The 17955-nt window shown below is 44.6% G+C and overlaps 1 protein-coding gene across 6 annotated transcripts in view; it reads left to right on the top strand.

Moving 5' to 3' along the window:
* Positions 1-17955, top strand: part of RFTN1 (raftlin, lipid raft linker 1) — a 197514-nt gene that overhangs the window by 12935 nt on the left and 166624 nt on the right. For all 6 annotated transcript variants that reach the window (XM_057492271.1, XM_036901028.2, XM_057492267.1 and 3 more), the window contains exon 2: positions 17797-17949. In XM_057492271.1, the coding sequence (XP_057348254.1) occupies positions 17805-17949 (145 nt within the window). In that variant the 5' untranslated portion in view covers positions 17797-17804. The remainder of the gene's footprint in view (positions 1-17796; positions 17950-17955) is intronic.

The following is a 17955-nucleotide window of genomic DNA, read 5'->3' on the forward strand; positions in this document are numbered from 1 at the left end:
GTGTCTTTTCCTCCTATTCACATTCAGTTTTTGACATAAAGTTGAGTTCCCCTTTATCCCTCCCAAAGGGGCCTATCATTATTATCATTGCATATTTTACCGAGATGCTTTCTCTGAAAAGATTGCAATACAGCAGGCAAGCGATGGCCACGGCTTGAGCCTTGTTAATTCCTTGCTCTCCAAATAAGAATTCGGTTCAGCTTTTAAATATGTATTTGTGTGACTTACTCCCTACCTGGGCTGAATTCAGAAGAAAAATCGCTCTCAGCAGGACCAGAACCAAAGAGCTAGAAAATCAGGCCACGATCTACACGTGATGGCTACCCTGCCAGACCGAGGTTGAGGAGACATGGTTTGGGGTACAGAGGGCTTCATTTGGGGGTGTTCCAGGGTCTGGCCCACCCTGCAGTGGAGGGAGTGCCAGAGAGGGCCAGCAGCTTTGGAGTCCTGGCTGTACGGCACAGTGGGGTGGTGCCCTGGTCCTCTCTTCTCCTGCAGTTCAAAGGACAGGATATGCCAGTCCTCGGGTCAGCAGGACCCGCGGCCAGCTGGAGGTGGAAAGCACACCTGAGCTGTGGTGTGTCCAGCCTGTTGGTATCGACCAGCTCTCACTTTATGAAACTACAGTAGATGTTTCCACACATTTTCAGCCAGGAAGCCAGCTGTTCTTCATCCACAACTTTCTTTGGCTTGTACAACTGCACTGTCATATTCTGTCATTCCTTAGGCAGACCTCATTGATTGTCAGCATTTATTCTTTGCAGAAGATCATCAACTTCCATTGTGTGTGTGTGTTTTGAAACTCACTACTTTGTTTTTCACCCTGAGGAAATACTTCCTGAGGATCCTTCAAGTTTTATGGAATAGTTCCCAAATCCCTCAGATTTGGAGAAATTGTTGTAATGAATCTTATCTATAAAGTTGAATAAAAAGAGTTGGTTAATCAGACTCTGATGAATGTAATGTAACCATATCATGTATTGCCAAACTTTGGAAATACAAAGAACAAACAATCAGACTGTTAATTTAAATACTTCTTTTATCTAGAGAGATCTTTTGGGAGTTTTCCAGTACCTTGGAAATGTTATAAGCACTCTTTGCAGTGTGGTTTGACTATGGCTCTAGGCAGGTTAAAAAGGAATCTTTATGATAGATAACAAGTAATACTAGTAATGGTCCTAATAATAGTTAGCATTTATACTGCTCTTTCTATGTGCCTGAGGTTTTCTAAGCCCTGTGAAATATTAACTTGCATGTTTAATTCTCACCCTACCCATGGAGTCTACAGTTATCCCCATTTTATAGCTGAGAAAACTGAAGTGACATAGCTTTCTCCAGATCACACAGCTAGGAAGTCGAGACAGCAGGATTTGAACGTAGGTAGCCTGGCTCCACACCCCAGGCACCCAACCCCTGTACTGTGCTGTTAAGAAACTGAATTGAGAGCACAGGCGAAAATATCCCTTTTCCATCCTTTCCCAGATAAAAAGTGTCTTCCCCACTCCTGGAGGATGTTGACTGTGTCAGTATTCACTGTGCCTCTGCTCTGGGCAGGGCTGTCAGGGATGAAGGCGTGACTGCCTCCTTGGAGAGGTTTGCTGTCACCTGGGGAGCCGAGGAATTTCTGAGAGGCCCAGAGCTCTCCTTGAACTCCAGACTGGTCTGTGCAGCTGCCCGCCCGCCCGTTGCCCTGGATAGAGCTAACACGTGTGCAGCGGCTCCTGCCCTCCTCCCGCAGCCATCCCCATCTCAGAAGGCAGCCGTGCACCCTGCCGGTGTCTTGAGTGCCCTTTTCCTCATGCGCTGGTCCCAGGCCACCAATGATTCCCATTTTCTGCCTTCGAGACATGTCCTGCATTTGACCGCTGCTCACACACCGCTGTCTGGACCCCTGCTCCCAGTCAGTCATGGCCCAGGTGGCCATCATCCTCTTGGCCTGAAGCCCTTGCGGGGCTCCTGTGTTGCTGGTAAGCCAGAGTCCTTACCACGGCCTGCAGGGTCTGCACAGCCTGCCCCTCTGACTTCACGGGCTGCTCCTGCCACCCCATACCACCAGGCAGGACCTGGAACATGCCACCTGTTAGCACTTGTCACCACCTCGCTTGGTACCCACCCTCCTTACCCCGCGGCTCGCTCTGTCACCTTCCTCAGGATTTTGCTTAACATCCCCTTCTGAGCGCGTCCTTCCCTAGTCACCCTGTTTTTCAAAATGGACCCTGCTTCTCCTGTGCTTGCTATCCCTTCTCCCCACTTTATTTTTCTTTGTTAGACGTACTTTTGAGATTGAATTTCATTTATTAATTTTATTTGTTGTCTGTTTCTCTGCTCTTGAAGTGTAAGGTTCATGGAGACCAGACCTGTTCTTGTTCGTTGCGTTTCACTTCAGTGACCCCAGCGTTTAGGACAGTGCCTGGGTGTAGCAGGTCTCACTAGTGGAGGGTGTGGGGGTTAATCCTCTGTGTCAGCTAGGCTAAGCTGTGTCACCCAGTTTTTGGTCAAACACCAGCCTAAGTGTTTCTGTGAGGTATTTTTTTAGCTGTGCTTAACATTTAAGTCGGTAGACTTGGAGTGAAGCAGATGACCCTCCATCCTGTGGGTAGGCCTCATCCAGTCAGTTGAAGGACTTAAGAGAAAAGACTGGAGTGCCCTCAGGAAGGGGTAGTCCTGCTTCCAGACTGCCTTCGGACTCAGCACTGCCAGCCGACGCATCCCTGGGTCTGCAGCCTGCTGGCCTGCCCTGCAGATTTCAGACTTGCCAGTTCCTGTTGGCATGAGCCAACTCCTTAAAACAAATCTGTCCTGCATCCTCTGTATAGACACGCCCACACGCCCTAGCCTTCGGCTCTGTGTCCCTGGGGAACCCTGCACAGAGGGCCGAGAGAGAGAGAAAAGAGCAGGGAGTGCTGGGGGGAGGGCCGGGGGGTAAAGGAGGGGCAGGCAGAGCGCTGCCCCAGGGCATGCGGGGAGGAGCGAGGGAGACGCCGGTGCCTTGAGGGTGAGGCCGAGGACTCCAGGCTGGGCGCGGGTGGGGCTTGTGTTTGTGAGCCACTTGTGTGATGACCACACACACACTGGTGCGTCAGGATGGCTGGCCGGGCAGAGGCCTGGAAGGAAGTAGATGAGAGAGCAGCTGGAGGAGAGGAGGACTTGCCGGTTCTGAAAGGGCGGTTGGCGCGAAGGATGAGGCGGCCGGATCGAGAGCATCCTCCAGCAGGCAGCCCCAGACCCCCAGGGTCTGTGAGGGTGGTGCGGAGCAGCCTGGTACTGGCACCCTGAGCCTGGATGCTGCTGTTACGAGGGCAGTGGAGCTACCCGCGGAAACACGAAAACATGGGGGAGAACCAGCTTGTTGGGCAAGGCGTTGAGTTCCCTTTGGAGCATACTCACCGGGAATGTCGGGAAAGTTCTAGGTGAAGGTGCTGAACCAGCTCCTTGGATACGTCCACCTGGAGTTGGAGAGAAGAGAGGCTGGGAGGGAGACTGGAGAGGCTTTGACTAGAGCAGGTGCAGTGAGGCCAGTGAGAGGGGACATGCTGGCTGAGGGGAGAGCGGCATGTATGTAACCTCCTTGAGCGTGCAGAACAATACCTCCTGCTGGCGGTTCCCAAACCCTGTGCCAGGAGCCCCAAGGCAGCACAGCAAGCCTGGACGGGGGCAGGGGATGTCACATTTCTGAGACAAGCACAGTGATGATACTTGTCATGTTAGCTAGCACAGGGACTGCCAGCTTGAGGTGGTCACAGAGGTGGCACTAGACATACCACATCCCTTTGATGACGCCATGTCTCTGTGAAGCTGGATTTTGGGCAGCTGCTAAGAAAACCCCTGTGGAACAGGAAATGAGGCTGGCAGTGTCCAGTGTGGTTGCAGGGTCTGAGAAGTTGTGCAGTGCCCATCAGATGCACACAGCCCAGCAGTAAAGAACCCGCAGGAGAACACAAAGGTAGCCTGCCTCAGACAAGCACTGAGACTGGGCCAAGGAGGGAGTGGCAAGCAAGCGTTCTCTCGATAATGGAAATACCCCTTGTGTGCCTTAAACTTGCTGTGTAACAAATCACTCCCAAACTTGGCAGCTGAAAATAACACTTACTATCTCACAGAGTGTCCGTTGGTTAGAAACTCAGAAGCATCTTAGCTGAGTGGTTCGGACCCAGGGTCTCTCATGAGGTTGTGGTCAAGACGTGGGTTGGGCTGGAGGCATTCTGGGGCTGAAGGAGCCCTTCCACAGGGTGTCCAGTCGGTGCTGGCTGTTGGGTGGGGGCCTCAGGTTCTCCATAGGGCTGATAGAGCATACTCATAGGCAGCTGTCTGTCCCCAGAGTGGGTAATGGAGAGAAAGCCTGGGGGAACCCACAGTGGCCCCTGTAACCAAGCCTGGGAATCACACGCATTTCTACAGTATCCTCCTGGCTACACGGGTCAGCCCGTTCGTTCAGTGCAGGAGGGCACCTCCCCCACGGTGTGGGAGGATGATTACTGAGGGTCCTCGTGGAGACTGGCCACAATACCCTCCCTTGTTTGCAACTGGGAAAATAATGCACACAATGGAAAAAGCTTGAAAAATACAGAAAACCATAAAGAGAATATCACTTATAATCTCATGACCCAAAGGAAATTTCTCTGAACATAGTGGTCTGTGTTGTCAGTTAAAAAAAGAATGTGGATTTTTATATATAAATACACACATAGACACTATTTAAAAAGTGGCACCATACAATAATACTAGTGGCATACAGATTATACTTGGCATCGAACCAGGAACACTTTCAACATGAATTTTAGTTATCCTTGGGTTTCTGTCTTAAACTATGTTTGTAGGCTATCAAGATTTGACACCATCTGGATAGTTGTTGACTGAATTTCCAAGTTTTCAGTTACAAATCCGGGTTGAGAAAGATGTCCTTATCTTTCGTGTACAAACTTCTCAATTTGGATTATGAGTTATTGCTTTGGGTGACTGAGTGATGTAATAAACATGCTTGAGTCTCTGAATATGGGCTTTGAGTGTAGAAATAAAAGTAAGTTTGCCAGCTGATCCAGCATCATTGCATATAATCACCCCATCTCTGGCTGCTTGTCATGAACTGTTGGCAATTATTAAAATTAGCTTTACAGTCTGCCTGAGATTAGTGGGAAGTGTGGTAAATGAGGGCTCACTCTTAATGAAACTAATTTGTATTTGAAAATATAACTACAGATGCATGCATACTAGTTGATAATAAAAAAATAAGCCTTTAACTGAGGTTTTTGTAAACCCTGGCCAAAAAATCATCTTTCAAGCAGGTGATCCTTTTTGAAGTGGTTTTCCAGTATTTTATGAGCATCTTGAGGACCATTTCAGAAACAAATTAGAGATACTTTTTTTTTTTTTTTTTTTTTTAATTATTATTTTTTATTGAAGGGTAGTTGACACACAGTATTACATTACATGAGTTTCAAGTGTACAACACAGTGGTAGAACATTTATATACATAATTCTAGGTTCCAGCTATCACCCTACCAGGCTGTTACAATATCTTGACTATATTCCTTATGCTATACCTTACATCCCGGTTACTAATTTATTTTACCATTGGAAGTCTGTCCTTTTTTTTTTTTTTTTTTTTGTGAGGGCATCTCTCATATTTATTGATCAAATGGTTGTTAACGACAATAAAATTCTGTATAGGGGAGTCAATGCTCAATGCACAATCATTATTCCACCCCAAGCCTAATTTTTGTCAGTCTCCAATCTTCTGAGGCATAACAAACAAGTTTTTACATGTAGAACAAATTCTTACATAATGAATAAGTTACATAGTGAACAGTACAAGGGCAGTCATCACAGAAACTTTCGGTTTTGCTCATGCATTATGAACTCTAAACAGTCAGTTCAAATATGAATACTCATTTGGTTTTTATACTTGATTTATATGTGGATACCACATTTCTCTCTTTATTATTATTATTTTTAATAAAATGCTGAAGTGGTAGGTAGATACAAGATAAAGGTAGAAAACATAGTTTAGTGTTGTAAGAGAGCACATGTAGATGATCAGGTGTGTGCCTGTAGACTATGTGTTAATCCAAGCTAGACCAGGGCAATAAAACATCCACGTATGCAGAAGATTTCTCTCAGAACAGGGGGGGTGAGGTTCTAAGCCTCACCTCTGTTGATCCCCAATTTCTCACCTGATGGCCCCCCTGCGACTGTGCCTGTCTTAGGTTGTTCCTCCCTTGAGGAATCTTACCCGTCTCTAGCTAACCAGTCATCTTCCGGGGCCATACAGGGAAATGTGAAGTTGGTAAGTGAGAGAGAAGCCTTATTGTTTGAAAAAGTTAGCTTTTTACTTCTTTGCATATTTATGCCCTGTGGCTTCTATGCCCAGCATTTGTCTTGAGGTATCTTTACCACTTGGAAGAATTATGATACTCGGTAAATTTGATATGAGGCACGAATTCTATTTAAGGGTTGTAATTAGGAAGGAAGAAGAAAAGCTATAGAAGTAGCAGGCGGAAGAAAACATGGGAAGATTGATTATTTCTTTGATATATCTTCTTGTAGAGTAACTTCAGCATGTATAGGTTTTAAGCTACTACTTAAATTGCACACACACATTAACATAATAGGAGTATAGTTACATAACCAAAGCATATCTGTAATTACCAGCCATCTGCAGTGAAACCAAGAAAACCACTTAGGCACCTTAGGCATTTGTGAAAACTTATCTATGATATGGTGGATATTGTCCAAATGAACTTGAACAGTCTGAGAGAAATCAGACAAATTAAAACAACCCATTCCTGGGGACTGTTCACATGCCATATGTTCTTTTAACAATAAATAGTTTGTAGTTGTAAGACTTTGGAGCGCTACAATTTGCACTTCTCCAAATTCTTGGTTGAGTTCCAACAGTATAGATCCAGTCCAATTTTGTTGTTTTACTGTATGCACAGGCCAGCTTCGATATCTCCTTCCTCATTCCCATGGCAGGTCCAGGAACTGGTGGGATGAGTGCATCTACAGCTGTAGCAGTGCGTGGATCTTTGTTGGGGTTTTTTGATGATCATCTTCTGGCATGAGTCTTCCAGAGGGTGCAGATGATGGAAGTTCTTTTTCATATCGTATCTTAGTTCATTTTCGGGGTAGCCCAATTAGGCTTTGATCCTCTGTATAAACACAAACAGACCCTTTGCCTACACTTTTATATGCCCTTTATACCCTTGTGTAGAACTCGTTGGAGGTTACCACACAGGAACTGCCCTTTTTTTTTTTTTTTATTTTTTTTGCTATCACTAATCTACACTTACATGACGAATATTATGTTTACTAGGCTCTCCCCTATACCAGGTCTCCCCTATAAACCCCTTTACAGTCACTGTCCATCAGCATAGCAAAATGTTGTAGAATCACTACTTGCCTTCTCTGTGTTGTACAGCCCTCCCTTTTCTCCTACCCCCCCATGCATGTTAATCTTAATACCCCCCTACTTCTCCCCCCCTTATCCCTCCCTACCCACCCATCCTCCCCAGTCCCTTTCCCTTTGGTACCTGTTAGTCCATTCTTGGGTTCTGTGATTCTGGTGCTGTTTTGTTCCTTCAGTTTTTCCTTTGTTCTTATATTCCACAGATAAGTGAAATCATTTGGTATTTCTCTTTCTCCGCTTGGCTTGTTTCACTGAGCATAATACCCTCCAGCTCCATCCATGTTGCTGCAAATGATTGGATTTGCCCTTTTCTTATAGCTGAGTAGTATTCCATTGTGTATATGTACCACATCTTCTTTATCCATTCATCTATTGATGGACATTTAGGTTGCTTCCAATTCTTGGCTATTGTAAATAGTGCTGCAATAAACATAGGGGTGCATCTGTCTTTCTCAAACTTGATTGCTGCATTCTTAGGGTAAATTCCTAGGAGTGGAATTCCTGGGTCAAATGGTAAGTCTGTTTTGAGCATTTTGATGTACCTCCATACTGCTTTCCACAATGGTTGAACTAACTTACATTCCCACCAGCAGTGTAGGAGGGTTCCCCTTTCTCCACAGCCTCGCCAACATTTGTTGTTGTTTGTCTTTTGGATGGCAGCCATCCTTACTGGTGTGAGGTGATACCTCATTGTAGTTTTAATTTGCATTTCTCTGATAATTAGCGATGTGGAGCATCTTTTCATGTGTCTGTTGGCTGTCTGTATTTCTTTTTTGGAGAACTGTCTGTTCAGTTCCTCTGCCCATTTTTTAATTGGGTTATTTGTTTTTTGTTTGTTGAGGCGTGAGAGCTCCTTATATATTCTGGACGTCAAGCCTTTATCGGATGTGTCATTTTCAAATATATTCTCCCATACTGTAGGGATCCTTCTTGTTCTATTGATGGTGTCTTTTGCTGTACAGAAGCTTTTCAGCTTAATATAGTCCCACTTACTCATTTTTGCTGTTGTTTTCCTTGCCCGGGGAGATATGTTCAAGAAGAGGTCACTCATGTTTATGTCTAAGAGGTTTTCGCCTATGTTTTCTTCCAAGAGTTTAATGGTTTCATGGCTTACATTCAGGTCTTTGATCCATTTTGAGTTTACTTTTGTATATGGGGTTAGACAATGGTCCAGTTTCATTCTCCTACATGTAGCTGTCCAGTTTTGCCAGCACCACCTGTTGAAGAGACTGTCATTTGGCCATTGTATGTCCATGGCTCCTTTATCAAATATTAATTGACCATATATGTCTGGGTTAATGTCTGGATTCTCTAGTCTGTTCCATTGGTCTGTGGCTCTGCTCTTGTGCCAGTACCAAATTGTCTTGATTACTATGGCTTTATAGTAGAGCTTGAAGTTGGGGAGTGAGATCCCCCCTACTTTATTCTTCTTTCTCAGGATTGCTTTGGCTATTCGGGGTCTTTGGTGTTTCCATATGAATTTTTGAATTATTTGTTCCAGTTCATTGAAGAATGTTGCTGGTAGTTTCATAGGGATTGCATCAAATCTGTATATTGCTTTGGGCAGGATGGCCATTTTAACGATATTAATTCTTCCTAGCCACGAGCATGGGATGAGTTTCCATCTGTTAGTGTCCCCTTTAATTTCTCTTAAGAGTGACTTGTAGTTTTCAGAGTATAAGTCTTTCACTTCTTTGGTTAGGTTTATTCCTAGGTATTTTATTTTCTTTGATGCAATTGTGAATGGAGTTGTTTTCCTGATTTCTCTTTCTGTTGGTTCATTGTTAGTATATAGGAAAGCCACAGATTTCTGTGTGTTGATTTTGTATCCTGCAACTTTGCTGTATTCCGATATCAGTTCTAGTAGTTTTGGGGTGGAGTCTTTAGGGTTTTTTATGTACAGTATCATGTCATCTGCAAATAGTGACAGTTTAACTTCTTCTTTACCAATCTGGATTCCTTGTATGTTTTTGTTTTGTCTGATTGCCGTGGCTAGGACCTCCAGTACTATGTTAAATAACAGTGGAGAGAGTGGGCATCCCTGTCTAGTTCCCGATCTCAGAGGAAATGCTTTCAGCTTCTCGCTGTTCAATATAATGTTGGCTGTGGGTTTATCATAGATGGCCTTTATTATGTTGAGGTACTTGCCCTCTATTCCCATTTTGCTGAGAGTTTTTAACATGAATGGATGTTGAACTTTGTCAAATGCTTTTTCAGCATCTGTGGAGATGATCATGTGGTTTTTGTCTTTCTTTTTGTTGATGTGGTGGATGATGTTGATGGACTTTCGAATGTTGTACCATCCTTGCATCCCTGGAATGAATCCCACTTGGTCATGGTGTATGATCCTTTTGATGTATTTTTGAATTCGGTTTGCTAATATTTTGTTGAGTATTTTTGCATCTACGTTCATCAGGGATATTGGTCTGTAGTTTTCTTTTTTGGTGGGGTCTTTGCCTGGTTTTGGTATTAGGGTGATGTTAGCTTCATAGAATGAGTTTGGGGAGTATCCCCTCCTCCTCTATTTTTTGGAAAACTTTAAGGAGAATGGGTATTATGTCTTCCCTGTATGTCTGATAAAATTCCGAGGTAAATCCATCTGGCCCGGGGGTTTTGTTCTTTGGTAGTTTTTTGATTACCTCTTCAATTTCGTTGCTGGTAATTGGTCTGTTTAGATTTTCTGTTTCTTCCTGGGTCAATCTTGGAAGGTTATATTTTTCTAGGAAGTTGTCCATTTCTCCTAGGTTTCCCAGCTTGTTAGCATATAGGTTTTCATAGTATTCTCCAATAATTCTTTGCATTTCCGTGGTGTCCGTCGTGATTTTTCCTTTCTCGTTTCTGATACTGTTGATTTGTGTTGACTCTCTTTTCTTCTTAATAAGTCTGGCTAGAGGCTTATCTATTTTGTTTATTTTCTCGAAGAACCAGCTCTTGGTTTCATTGATTTTTGCTATTGTTTTATTCTTCTCAATTTTATTTATTTCTTCTCTGATCTTTATTATGTCCCTCCTTCTGCTGACCTTAGGCCTCATCTGTTCTTCTTTTTCCAATTTCGATAATTGTGACATTAGACCATTCATTTGGGATTGCTCTTCCTTTTTTAAATATGCTTGGATTGCTATATACTTTCCTCTTAAGACTGCTTTTGCTGTGTCCCACAGAAGTTGGGGCTTAGTGTTGTTGTTGTCATTTGTTTCCATATATTGCTGGATCTCCATTTTGATTTGGTCATTGATCCATTGATTATTTAGGAGCGTGTTGTTAAGTCTCCATGTGTTCGTGAGCCTCTTTGCTTTCTTTGTACAGTTTATTTCTAGTTTTATGCCTTTGTGGTCTGAAAAGTTGGTTGGTAGGATTTCAATCTTTTGGAATTTTCTGAGGCTCTTTTTGTGGCCTAGTATGTGGTCTATTCTGGAGAATGTTCCATGTGCACTTGAGAAGAATGTATATCCCGCTGCTTTTGGATGTAGAGTTCTATAGATGTCTATTAGGTCCATCTGCTCTACTGTGTTGTTCAGTGCTTCCGTGTCCTTACTTATTTTCTGCCCAGTGGATCTATCCTTTGGGGTGAGTGGTGTGTTGAAGTCTCCTAGAATGAATGCATTGCAGTCTATATCCCCCTTTAGTTCTGTTAATATTTGTTTCACATATGCTGGTGCTCCTGTGTTGGGTGCATATATATTTAGAATGGTTATATCCTCTTGTTTGACTGAGCCCTTTATCATTATGTAGTGTCCTTCTTTATCTCTTGTTACTTTCTTTGTTTTGAAGTCTATTTTGTCTGATATTAGTACTGCAACCCCTGCTTTCTTCTCACTGTTGTTTGCTTGAAATATGTTTTTCCATCCCTTGACTTTTAGTCTGTACATGTCTTTGGGTTTGAGGTGAGTTTCTTGTAAGCAGCATATAGATGGGTCTTGCTTTCTTATCCATTCTGTTACTCTGTGTCTTTTGATTGGTGCATTCAACCCATTAACATTTAGGGTGACTATTGAAAGATATGTACTTATTGCCATTGCAGGCTTTAAATTCGTGGTTACCAAAGGTTCAAGGTTAGCCTCTTTAGTATCTTACTGCCTAACTTAGCTCGCTTATTGAGCTGTTATAGACACTGTCTGGAGATTCTTTTCTTCTCTCCCTTCTTGTTCCTCCTCCTCGATTCTTCATATGTTGGGTGTTTTGTGCTGTGCTCTTTCTAGGAGTGCTCCCATCTAGAGCAGTCCCTGTAAGATGTCCTGTAGAGGTGGTTTGTGGAAAGCAAATTCCCTCAGCTTTTGTTTGTCTGGGAATTGTTTAATCCCACCGTCATATTTGAATGATAGTCGTGCTGGATACAGTATCCTTGGTTCAAGGCCCTTCTGTTTCATTGTATTAAATATATCATGCCATTCTCTTCTGGCCTGTAGGGTTTCTGTTGAGAAATCTGACGTTAGCCTGATGGGTTTCCCTTTATAGGTGACCTTTTTCTCTCTAGCTGCCTTTAACACTCTTTCCTTGTCCTTGATCTTTGCCATTTTAATTATTATGTGTCTTGGTGTTGCCCTTCTTGGATCCTTTCTGTTGGGGGTTCTGTGTATTTCCGTGGTCTGTTTGATTACTTCCTCCCCCAGTGTGGGGAAGTTTTCAGCAATTATTTCTTCTAAGATACTTTCCATCTCTTTGCCTCTCTCTTCTTCTTCTGGGACCCCTATAATACGGATATTGCTCCTGTTAGATTGGTCACACAGTTCTCTTAATATTGTTTCATTCCTGGAGATCCTTTTGTCTCTCTCTATGTCAGCTTCTATGCGTTCCTGTTCTCTGATTTCAATTCCATCAATGGCCTCTTGCATTCTATCCATTCTGCTTATAAACCCTTCCAGAGTTTGTTTCATTTCTGCGATCTCCTTTCTGGCATCTGTGATCTCTTTCCGGACTTCATCCCATTTTTCTTGCGTGTTTCTCTGCATCTCTGTCAGCATGTTTATGATTCTTATTTTGAATTCTTTGTCAGGAAGACTGGTTAGGTCTGTCTCCTTTTCTGGTGTTGTCTCTGTGATCTTTGTCTGCCTGTAGCTTTGCCTTTTCATGGTGATAGGAATAGTCTGCAGAACTGGGACGAGTGACGGCTGGAAGGACTTCCTTTCTTGTTGGTTTGTGGCCCTCCTCTCCTGGGAGAACAGCGGCCTCTAGTGGCTTGTGCTGCGCAGCTGCGCGCAGACAGGGTTTCTGCTTCCTGCCCAGCTGCTATGGAGTTAATCTCCGCTGTTGCTGTGGGCGTGGCCTGGCTCGGGCAGCTACTCCAAAATGGTGGAGTCGCGTTGGAGCAGGAGCTGCTGGGAGGCTATTTATCTCCGTAAGGGGCCTCCCTGCTCCCTGCAGCCCAGGGGTTAGGGTGCCCAGAGATCCCGGATTCCCTACCTCTGGATTAAGTGGCCCGCCCTGCCCCTTTAAGACTTCCAAAAAGCACCCGCCAAAACAAAACAACGACCAAAAAAAAAAACAAGAAAAAAAATTTTTTTAATTAAAAAAAAAAGGTGGTCATTCGTTTTTCTTTATTCTCCGGTGCCAGCCTCAGGCCTCTGCTCACCGGTCTTTCTGCCCTGTTTCCCTAATATTGGTGTCCCTGTCCCTTTAAGACTTCCAAAAAGCGCTCGCCAAAACAAAGCAGCAAAAAAGCAAAAAAAAAAAAAAAAAATGGTCGCGCGCTTTTCTTATGTCCTCTGTCGCCCAGCCTCCAGTGCCTGCTCACTGTTCTTGCTGCCCTGTTTTCCCAGTATCGAGGGCCCTGCACTCTGGCCCGGATGGCTGGGGCTGGGTGTTCGGCAGCCCTGGGCTCCGTCTCCCTCCCGCTCTGCCCGCTCCTCTCCCGCCGGGAGCTGGGGGGAGGGGCGCTCGGCTCCCGCGGGGCCGGGGCTTGTATCTTACCCCCTTCGCGAGGCGCTGGGTTCTCTCAGGTGTGGATGTGGTCTGGATATTGTCCTGTGTCCTCTGGTCTTTATTCTAGGAAGGGTTGTCTTTGTTATATTTTCATAGATATATGTTGTTTTGGGAGGAGATTTCCGCTGCTCTACTCATGCCTCCATCTTCCGCCCCTCTCGAGATACTTTTAAAATACAAATTTAAATGTTTCAACATTCAGAATGACACATGACATTGTGCCCCACTGCTGATCAGTTTTTCCTGGAACTAAGTCTGTGGTGATGGGCTCTGTGTTTCATATCGCTGCGATTTTCTATGAATGCCCTGCATCTTGCTCAGGCTTCTAGAACAGCCAGCCCTGCTGCTCCGTGTGTATCTGCTTACTGTCTTTCTCTCCCTTCATTTCTGATCTCTTTGAGAGCAGGGGCTGCCTGCTCTTCCATTTTTCCATTTCCTGATCAAGGGCCTGACTCCAAATAGACCTTAGTGAATGTGTGACAAACGCCTGCATGCCCTGGAACCTAAGCTTCCTCCCTCCTGGAGCTGACAGTCCCCCCGTGAAGCTACCCCACCAAAGGCACTCCCCATTCTAGTTCTAATTCAGGAAGAAGGGAGTTTCCAGAAGGTCACCTGGTCATGTGCAATGTCCATCACGTTCTTCTTGCATAAGGGTCTCAGAAGCTCCCGGGGACCACCTCATTTTCCTCCCAAGGCAGCATCTAGTTCCTAATCACTTTTAGCCAACTTCTGCTTGAGAAATACACTGTATTTTGGCTCTTTACCTGACGTTTCAGCAAAGGGACAGGGAAGGACCTCCTCTCTCTCCTCTACCTTTGAAAACCTCTTGGAAGGTTTCTCTTGGTACCTTGATGCTGGAGAGACCCGTACACATGGTACGGGACATTGTCTGGGAAGACAAAGACAGAAACAAAAGACAGATACCTCCTGTACAGCCATCAGATAATCAAAGGTGATCTTACGGTCAAGTCAGACATAAAATGAGTGACTTGGTGTCAGGGCAGGTGATGGTAGGGATTCGGAGGGGCAGGGCTGGGGTTTGGGTGGGCCAGCCATAAAGTACTGGAAGAATCTCATCCCACACAGGTGGCTTGTAGCCCGCCTCTCCCGAGGGCAGCGTCTGGCCACCCTGAGTGAGTAAAGGAGGCATTATTCATTAACAGAACTCTGCACTTAGCATACAGTGCCACTCCTAGCTGTTACCCTAGAGAAGGGAAACGATGTCCTCATAGAAACCTCTCTGTGGATGTTTATGGCCACTTCATTCATAATTGACCCAAACTCAAAACAACACTCTTCAAAGGGTGAATGGCTGAAACAGGGCCCATAAGTGCAGACAACCTCTACTGATGCTCAAGTGAGGAGGCAGCCAGCTGTGGTCATTTTGAATGACCACAAAGTACAAGTTACCTATTATGCAAAGAACCACCCCAAAATTCAGAGGCTTAGAACAGCAGCAGTAGTGCGTTTGGCTCAGGAGTCTGCATTTGGGCAGGGCCTGGTGGAAACACGTGTCTCTGCCCCACGTGGCATCAGTGTCTTGACTGCGGCAGGGGCTCACAGGTGAGGTGGCTGGCAAGTCGGTGTCGGCTGCTGGTGCCTCTCCATGTGGGCCTCTCTTCGGGGCCGCTTGGGCTTCCTTAGGGCCTAGTGGCTGCATCCAAGAGCAGGCGTCCTGAGAGTCTGGAAGTGAGTGCACCTGGTTTCTTAAAGCCTGGGCCTGGAAACCGGCATTGTGGCATTCCGCCATGGTCTTTTGGTCAGGCAGTCATGGAGCCCAGATTCAGGGGAGGTGACATAGACCCCACCGCTCGATGGCACGAGTGGCAAGAGTTTTGGAGCTACATTTTAAAACCATCACATTTACTGTTTATCTCCTGGCCACGCCGGATCCTCTGCCTGCATCCAGCAGAGCTGTTCCCCTCCACTCTTCCCTCCGCCTCCCGCCTCTTTCTGTCCTCAAAGGCCCATCCCCACCCCCTTCCCCAAGCTACTGAGGGGTTTAAGGGAGAAACATTTGGGAACATCACATAGTAAACAGTAAAATTTACAAAATGCTGTAATGACGTAAGGCACTGTTATATCTTATTTTTCCTCTTTTCTGTAAGCTAGATTTTTCTGACTTTTTGAGCATAATAGTGATGGTAATAGATATTTCTGGAGAGATACATGTCTTTACTATTTTGGCAGGGGTGGGGAGGTCAGTGGAAGAATGCAGGATGGAACTGAAAGGAACACAGGTGTGCCAGTAATAAATAAGGTAGGGCTCTCAACACCAAAGAATAAGGAACAAATTCACACTAAAGTTTTGTTGGCTAAGAGCTACTTTGCATGTCTCCCTTTCCAGAGAGAATTGTGCTTTAAAAGCAGTTGCTTAAGTAAGGTTGCACACTCCAAAGAAATGAATCCACAAAGTTTGAGACCTCAAGGATTCACTGATACTACAGTTTTGCTGCTGCTGGCTGGTATTGTCTATCTTTACTGTGACTAATCATATAGAAGATTTGCCCAGAGTCTCATCACATCCTGTGAGACAGGCACAGTGCCCTTTGGGGTAAACATAGGTAGAGACCTCAGGTTTGGGACAGTCTGATTGAAACTCAAAGTTGTGAATTGGGGCAATTTTTCTAATGCTTCTTGGCACACCATTCCTACCTGCATCACTTTTTTTGTGAATCTTTCTTACTCATCCTGATAATTCCCTCCTCTTTTTCTGCTGTCAGGGCACCTGTCCTTTACAGAAGAAATTGAATCATACTAAAGTATTAGTGGCTACCAGGAGCTTACTTTGTTGCCCTTCCCATGGAGATATTTGTGGTTTCAAAGGAGATTGTGGTTTCTAAGGTAGAGAGTTTCTGACTTCAAAGGAATGAAATTATCTTGTAGTATAACAAGAATGGAAAGACTTTTGAGGAAGAGGTTTCTTTTTGAGGTCTCCATACGCTCAGCCTTTCAGAGGGAGTTAGGCGTGTGAGTGACATGGTGAGGCTCTGGTTGTTTCCAGTCCTGTTCTGGTGCCAAGGTGCTTGTTTTGCCAGGTTGCCTGTTCTGTACACGGGAGCTTCCCCGTCCACTTCTCTCCCACTCTGCGCCAGTGGATGCCACGCAGCTTGCTTTTTAGCAGTTAAATATTCAGCCTCTGTACATATCTGCTGTTCTGTCTGCAGAACTACAGAGTATTTTACAAGTAATCAGTTCATGCCAATTGCACATAAATCATGTCCGCTCTGGCCTTTTGGACACTAATGTTCCCTTATTAAGGCATAAAGTAAGCCTTCCTGTTCTCATCCATCCTTCCAGATTTTTTTAATTACAGAAAAGTACAGCCTAGATCTCGCTACAACACCCTCTTCCACTCCCCTCACCCCCTGCCACATGCATTACTGTTTTGAGGGTCATTTTGTTTTTCGGGAGCCCGCCTTAGGAAGCTGGATGCCTTGTGAATGGATTAAGCAAAAGGAAATTCTTATCTCTAAAAGGAAGCAGTCACCACGTTTGTGTTTGTGATATTCTTGGCCAGTTAATATTTTTGTGCAAGACGGTCTGATGGCAGGACCAGTACTCAGGGAGGGGGTGGGTATTGGTCAGTCCCAGGGCACAAAAGGAAAATTTTTTCAGCCAAAGGTCTGGGTGGCAGATAACAAGTCATTTCATGAATCTTCACTGTTTTTAATCCCCCAAGAGACTGAAAGCTCAGCCCACCCTATATGCATATTATTTTAACATTTCTTCATTTTCTTTTCAAATTGTAGCCACAGATCTTCACTCTAATACACATGGATTTCTGCTTCCAATTTGTCTGGCCCTGCTATTAGTATTCAGCCAGTTTTCATTTTGGTCTAAAATGACTCTGAAAGAGCATGGAAGCATACTATTATTTCCTGTGGTCTGGTCTAAAAAAGAATAAAAGGGGGACTTTTAGATGAGGCCCATAAGAATACCAGCATCTACTTTTAGAGATGTTTTATGAATATAAATTCCTGTCTAAATAATTACCGTGGAGCTTAGAAAGGACTTTGGAAATTGTAACAACTTATTATTCTCTCTTAGCAACCACAGCTAGCGAAGGTGACACGGCTGTCTTTTTTTTTTGTCAGATGGGCTGACACCATAATGCACCGTATTGCTTTTTAGATCACATTTTTTAATCATCTATATAGATTACCGTGGAACTGAGGTACTCTGCGATATTATTTTCCTCAGATAGGGGAAAAAGAGCTCTGCTTCTGGCGTCATTTCTGAATCACGGGATGGCTGGTAATGGTTTCTTAACAGAAGGAGAAGGCAGCCTGGGTGCTGAGCACAGTTCCACCGGTGTTCAGGTTGTGTGTTAAATCACACTCTGGAACTTATAGGGGCTGAGGTCCTTTAGGGGTTCTTCAGGGAGACTGGGGGTCTTTCAGACTACGCTGTTTAAAAAGAACATCTCAGGAAAAAAAAATCACCCCCTCCATTTTCTTTTCTGCTGGCAGCTGCCGAAATGGGTTGCGGATTGAACAAGTTGGAGAAACACGAGGACAAACGGCCTGGAAATATCTATTCAACTTTGAAGAGGCCTCAGGTGGAAACCAAGATAGATGTGTCCTATGAATACCGCTTCCTGGAGTTCACGACCCTGGGCACCAGTGAGT

Source organism: Manis pentadactyla, chromosome 14 (genome assembly GCF_030020395.1).
Source record: "Manis pentadactyla isolate mManPen7 chromosome 14, mManPen7.hap1, whole genome shotgun sequence".
Classification (NCBI taxonomy): Eukaryota; Metazoa; Chordata; class Mammalia; order Pholidota; family Manidae; genus Manis; species Manis pentadactyla.